General features: G+C 43.0%; 1 protein-coding gene across 1 annotated transcript in view; it reads right to left on the bottom strand.

The window, feature by feature from the left end:
* Nucleotides 1–6946, bottom strand: part of ZCWPW1 (zinc finger CW-type and PWWP domain containing 1) — a 72911-nt gene that overhangs the window by 49319 nt on the left and 16646 nt on the right. Inside the window, exons 11-16 of the mRNA XM_023754164.1 lie at nucleotides 6750–6854; nucleotides 5537–5620; nucleotides 4861–4927; nucleotides 3684–3781; nucleotides 1037–1097; nucleotides 327–586 (exon numbers count right to left, since the gene is read on the bottom strand). Coding sequence (XP_023609932.1) covers nucleotides 327–586; nucleotides 1037–1097; nucleotides 3684–3781; nucleotides 4861–4927; nucleotides 5537–5620; nucleotides 6750–6854 — 675 coding nt within the window. The remainder of the gene's footprint in view (nucleotides 1–326; nucleotides 587–1036; nucleotides 1098–3683; nucleotides 3782–4860; nucleotides 4928–5536; nucleotides 5621–6749; nucleotides 6855–6946) is intronic.

Below are 6946 nucleotides of genomic sequence, written 5' to 3'. Positions count from 1 at the left end.
GACCCGGGCTTCTCTCACAGCCCCGGCTTCCTCCAGAAGGTCGTCTGGAAGGATGTCCAGTCTAATTAGCATATTACACTTTTATTATTATAGATAGTGTGTACTGCATTCTACAATCTGAGAGATGCCATTTTGGCCAGTTTTTGTTCTTTTTAAAGTAATTAAAAAGTGTAGAATTGATTTAAAATTATCCAGGGAGAGGAGATATAGACATGAACCCTATTTCCCCAAACTTTTTCCAAAGTCTAGCAGCGGTTCTCAACCTGTGGGTTGCAAACAATGAAAATACATCCTGCATATCAGATATTTACATTACGATTCATAACAGTAGCAAAATTACAGTTATGAAGTAGCAACGAAAATAATTTTATGGTTGGGGTCACCACAACATGAGGAACTGTATTAAAGGGTCGCGGCATTAGGAAGGTTGAGAACCACTGGAGAGCCTTACCTGGCTGGTCAGGATCTGAATTCCCATGCACTTTTTTCCTTCCCATTATGGGTACAGGAGCAGCTGCAGGTTCATTTCCAAGAGATCTCTTCACTGACTTCCCTTGCTGAGTCCCATCTCGTCCATCTGCTATGCCTGCATCACCCCACACCCCCACCATGAAGAACATTTATTTCTCCCTAAATAACAACTTTTCAAGGGTCCATTGATTCCCCACATTTAAGTCTCTGTCCTGCATCTTCTGCTAATCTTAATCTAGTAAATTCCTTCAGTTCCTCTCCCCTCCCCAATATTTCTCCCCTCTCCCCCACCCCCATCATCTTCTCCTCATGGTTCTCCTCATGGTTCTTCTCTAGAAAGTTATCCTTCTTGCTAAGAATTTAAAACATTCATTTCTAAGATTTTATAATTCAATATTCAGAAATGAGGACGCTACAGATTCTCCAATGACACTAGCATGATCCTGCCATGTTTTCTCAGGTTCTAGATCTGAGACAGTAAGTTCCAGCTACCTGCAGGCCCATTACACTCTCTGCTTTCTCCCTGCCTTAACTGTAACACATGTCCCCTTGCTGGCTTGCTTACCTCTTGCCTTGGGGGGTTTTGTCTGAATTTTGGCTGGCTTGGGACTGGGCAAAGTTGGGTCCTAAGTATGGGAGAGAAAAATAAGAAAAGATAAATGAAGTTACATAATTGTGTTTTTAATAAAATGGGATGCTACAGAAAGGATGACAACAGCCACAGACTGAGAAAAATATTTGCAAAAGGCATATCTGATGAAGGACTGTTATCTAAATATAAAGAACTCATAAAACTCATCAGGAAAACAAATAACCCATCCTGGCCAATGTGGCTCAGTGGTTGGGCATCCTCCTGTGCACCAAAAGGTTGCCAGTTGGATTCCTGGTCAGGGCACATGCCCAGGTTGTAGGCTTGATCCCCAGTAGGGAGTATGCAGGGAGCAACCAATTGATGTTTCACTTCCACATCGATGTGTCTCTCTCAAACACCCTTCCTCTGTCTCTAAAAATCAATAAAAAATTTTTAAAAAGAAAACACCCCATTTACAAATGGACCAAACACCTTAATGGAAACCTTTCCCCAAATATACAGATAGCGAGTAAGCACATGAAAAGATGATAAACATCATAAGTCATAAGGAAAATGCAAATTAAAACAACGAGATAGTACTATGCATCTATTAGAATGTCCAAAATCCAAAACACTAACAACATCAAATGCTGGCAAGGATGTGAGGCAACAGGAACTCTTATTCATTGCTAGTGGGATGGGAATGTAAAATGATATAGCCACTTTAGAAGACAGTTTGGTAGTTTCTTACAAAACTAAACAGACTCTTACCATATGATCCAGCAACCAAGCTCCTTGGTATTTATCCAAAGAAGCTGAAAACTTAAGTTCCCATAAAAACCTGTATACAATGTTTATAGCAACTTTATTCATAATTGCTCAAACTTGGAAGCAACCAAGATATCCTTCAGTAGGTGAATGGGTAAATAAACTGTGGAACGTACAGAAAATGGAACATTACTCAGGAAAAAAAGAGGCATCAAGCCATGAAAAGACATGGAAGAACCTTAAATGCATAATTCTAAATGAAAGAAGACAGTCTGAAAAGGCTACATACTGTGATTCCAACTATATGACATTCTGGAGAAGGCAAACTACAGAGACAATGAAAAGATCCTTTGACAACCTTTGAGGTTGTCAAAGGTTGAGGCATACTTGGGGAGGGAGAAGAGATGAACAGGTAGAACACACAGGATTTTTAGGGCAGTGAAAATACTCTGTACAATATTATAGTGATTGATACATGTCATTACACATTTGTACAAACCCATAGAATGTGCAACACTAAGAGTGAATAGTAATATAAACTATGGACTTTGAATGGTTAGGGTATGTCAATGTAGGTTTATTGATTATAACAAATACACCACTCTGGTGGGGGATATTGATAATGGGGGAGGCTATGTATGTTTAAGGAAGGGGTAAATGGGAACTCTCTGTACCTCCCTCACAATTTTGCTGTGAACCTAGCGCCACTCTAAAAAGTCTCTTCAAATATGAAAAAAAAAAATGTATATTTCATGTGCCTGAAAAGAGACTAAGGAAACAAGTGAATGAATATCCTAAGTGTCCACATAGTGGGAAGAGAATAAAGAGAGGCAAACTGGTGTTCTCTGAAACTGCTCCAGTCAGAACCAAAGAACTACGGTAGGAATTGAGATGGTAATCAAGAAATAAGTTGCCCTAAAAAAAGAAAGAAAGAAAGAAGTTGCCTTGACTGGGCAACTCAGTTGGTTAGCATGTCCTCCCACTATACCAAAGTTGCAGGTTCAATCTCTAGTCAGGGCACATACAAGAAGCAACCAATGAATGCATAAATAAGTGTTACAACAAATATCTCCCTTCCCTCCCTTCCCTCCCCTCCCCTCCCCTCCCCCCCTCTCTCTTTCTCCCCCTTCCTCTTTCTTTCTCTCTAAAATCAATAAATTTAAAAAAGAAAAGAGCCCTGGCAGGTGCAATTCAGTGATCAGAGCTTTGGTCTGTGCACCGAAGGATCACAGGTTCGATTCCCAGTCAAGGGCATGTACCTGGGTTGCGGGTTCAATCCCCGCCCTGGTCAGGACATGTGCGGGAGGCAACCAATTAATGTGTCTCTCTCACATCCATGTTTATCTCTCTCTCTCTCCCCTCCCTCCCTCTGCCCCCCCTTCTCCCTTTCCTTTCTCCCTTCCACTCTCTCTAAAGATCAATGGAAAAAATATTCTTGGTGAGGAATAAATACATACATACATACATACATACATACACACATACATTTTTTTTTAAAAAAAGAAAGAAGTTCTAACCCTGATTGGGTAGCTCGGTTAGTTTGAGCATTGTCCTGATATGCCAGGTTGGGGATTTGATCTCCAATCAGGGCACATACAAGAATCAACCACTGAACAACAAATTGATGTTTCTCTCTCTCCCCCTTCCTCCCTCTCTAAAATCAATCAATAAATAAAATCTTTAAAAAAGAAATAAGTTCCTAGGGATGTGATATATTAGAGAGAATAATCAAGGAAATTCCTTGGAGACCCTAAGAGACAGGATTGTTAGGGTTTCCTGAGGCAGAGACAGGATACTTCCTTAGTAAATATAACACATGCCAACAGATGCCCTATAGGACTCTCCTAAAAGGAGCCCCAAAGATCAATCTTACTTTTTTCTCTCCCTCCTCTTCCTCCTTCTCCAAGTCTGACTCTTCCTCTTCTTTCTCCAAGAAGTAATCTGGGCTCTTAGCCCCAGTGAGCATTAAGTCTAGAACAGGAATAGGAAGGAAAGCTAAATCATTTAGTCAATAAAATAGGTGATGAGTTAATGGAGCTGATCCCAGAGAATCAGTCTTCTAACTCTACCCTTCATGTCCAAGTAGTATTTTCTCCATAAATCATGATCCTATAGGAGATTATCACAGTTCAACCCTTTTCAAAGTCTCATCACTATTTAATGTGCACCCTCCTTCCCTGCCCCCTTTTTTCCTCCATTCCTCTCTCCACTCATCCATTCATCTATTCATCCCCAACACTGGCCCAATGGTATTCATGGAAAACCTCCTATTATAAAAATCTAGAACTAGGCTGATAACATCCTATATAATAAAGAGCTAATATGCAAATGGTTGTCACACCCTCATGCCTTAACGGCTCAGACACTCAACACTGGGGAGAGAGGAATGGGGACCAGTCAGGCTGCGGCTCGGGAGAGGGACAAGCTGCCTGCCCTGCGGTCTCGGGCGCCAGTGGCTGTGCCTGTGCCTGTGGCCTGGAAGAGGGACAAGCCGCCCGCCCTGTGGTCCTGGGCACCTGTGGCTGCAGCCCAAGGCAAAGCCGCCCACCCATGGTCCCCTGCAGCTGTGGCCAGCCTGGGTCCTGGGTGCCTGCAGCCAGCCAGAGGGAGGGAAGCCTAGGTCCCGGGTGCCTGCAACTGGCTGGAGGAGGGAATCCTGGGTCCTTGGTGCGGGACGAGGCAGAGGCGGTTAGGGGCAATCAGGCCAGCAGGGGAGCAGTTAGGGATGATCAGGCAGGCAGGCAGAGGTGGTTAGGGGCGGTCAGACAGGCAGGCAGAAGGGTTAGGGGTGATCAGGCAGGCAGACAGGCAAGCGGTTAGGAGCCAGCAGTCCCGGAATGCGAGAGGCAGTCGGACATCCCCCGAGGGGTCCCAGATTGGAGAGAGTGCAGGCCGGGCTGAGGGATCCCCCTTCCCCGCTGCCCCCCCCCATGCACGAATTTTTGCACCAGTCCTCTAGTCAGATATAAAACAAAGAAAAGCTTCAGTTGCTGTCCTCACGAAGGAATCCCTCCTCTCCCTCTTTAGTCTTTGCCTCCTACATATCCTACCTTTTCCTTCCCCATTATTGTCAGATCCACTGTATCTGCTCCAGAAACCAAACAATTTAACCCGCTCCTGAGGGAACCAAGAAACAAAAGCATCATCTACTACTCTTCCAGGGACTATTGTTGCCCTCTGTCTTCAAGATTTTAGTTATAGGATTTGAATTTATATTCCATACCATTTTCACTTGAAATTTCACATTAGATTTACCTAGATTTTTGTGGAGATTAACTATTATAACATATTGTAGTAAAGTAATATATAATCATATTATCATCTCTTTTCCAGTTTATAATTCAATAAGTAACTGGGAAAGATAAATTCACTGTTTGTCATTCTCCACCCACCCCCAAAGGCAGAAATTGAGGGTAAACACTGACTCTGCATAAAAGAGATGTTAAGGTACATATATCTGAGACTTGACTTTATATCTTAGCCCCCTTCCACAAACTGTCTCTGTCTGGACTGAGAGAAGATCCCATTTATCCAAGGGTAAGGAAAAGAATGGATGAGTTAAGGAATTGAGGGAATTTGGCCTGGGAAGAAAAGACTATGTAGTTCTAAGACTAAGACTATATAACAGAGAAGTACAAACCAATTTTTTGCAGCAGCGAACACATGGTTTGCTTTGAGTCTCAAGTCCCAAAGAGGAACTGGTATGTTGTCTGAACACTTTCCCACCTGAATACCGATCTGTTCTGCCTCCTGAGCCATTATCATGGCTGCCCCCAGTTTCTGGCTGCAGTCCTTGTTTCTGCACTTTTTCTGAAATGGAAGAAGAGTAGAGTCATGATAAATATTGAGATGTGGCCCCAGTATACTGCTCACCAGACATCTTTTTAAAAAATATTTAAAATATTTTTTATTGATTTCAGAGAGGAAGGGAGAGGGAAAGAGTGATAGAAACATCAATGATGAGAGAAAATCATTGACTGGCTGACCCCTGCACACCCCATACTGGGGATCGAGCCTGCAACCCAGGCATGTGCTCTGACTGGGAATCGAACCATAACCTCCTGGTTCATAGGTTGATGCTCAACCACTCAGCCATGCTGGCCGGACCCAGATATTATCTTTAACTACATTTATTTCCAGCTCCTGGTATTGACATGATACTCTTATTAATCTTTAGAGCTCAGAGACACAATTCTCACTTAGCCCCCAACAAAAAACCCTCACCAATTCCTAGCAATGTTTTCAACCAACATTTTGATGTCCTCTCCAAAGTAATTCCCATGGAAATTTGAAAAGGCAAGATTAAAGGACTTCAGATGATTACACTTTTAAGCTTTTCATAAGTTTCTTTAGATCCAGCTGTTTGATTTAATACTCACTACCTAATTTTCTACGGCCCCTAAGCTGCTGGACCTCTGCTCATTTATAGCTAATGCAGTGATTCTCAGCCAGGGGAGGTTTTGCCCCCCGAGAGGACATTTGGCAATTCTAGAGACAACTCTTTGGTTGTCACAACCAGGGGTGGGGGATTCCTACTGGCTAGTTGCCCAGGGATGCTGCTAAACATCCTACAATGCACAGGACAGCCCTCCACAAGAAACAATTATCTGGCTCAAAATGTCAATAGTCTCCAGACTGAGAAACCCTGAGTTAATCTATGCCCTCGTTTCCGCCACACCTGCTTTGGCTAAACTGTAGAAAACTAGTCTTCAGGAAGGCCTCCCATCTGAAGGCAGGGGAAAAGATTTAAAAAAATGACTATCTTGTTACAATCCTGGTAGATAGAAGAGTCCCTCATGAATAACCTCACCCTTGCACACTTGGTCAGACATGAGACTTTCTCCTGATTCAGCTTCCCCTGGGAGAATATCAGGTTTAATAAAGGGAAAATTTCGTTTTTAAGTTTGCTGTATCACAACTGACCCCCAAGGTTGCTCACCACTCCAGCTAGCTCCAGAGACAGCTCCTGAAAGTTCTTTAGCATATTGACTGGGATCCAAGCACGAGAGACTGTTTCTCCAAAAAATGTCACATGGTACTTAGACTGAAATGAAAGATGGTTATGTTATGGCCTCTTGTCTTTCTCCTTGCTTTGGCCCTCCAGCCAGAAAAGGAGGGGAAGCACTGTGGAGTCAC

Source organism: Myotis lucifugus, unplaced genomic scaffold (genome assembly GCF_000147115.1).
Source record: "Myotis lucifugus unplaced genomic scaffold, Myoluc2.0 scaffold_0, whole genome shotgun sequence".
Taxonomy (NCBI): Eukaryota; Metazoa; Chordata; class Mammalia; order Chiroptera; family Vespertilionidae; genus Myotis; species Myotis lucifugus.
Note: the sequence above shows the minus strand (reverse complement) of the source record. Positions and strands in the feature narration are given on the sequence as shown.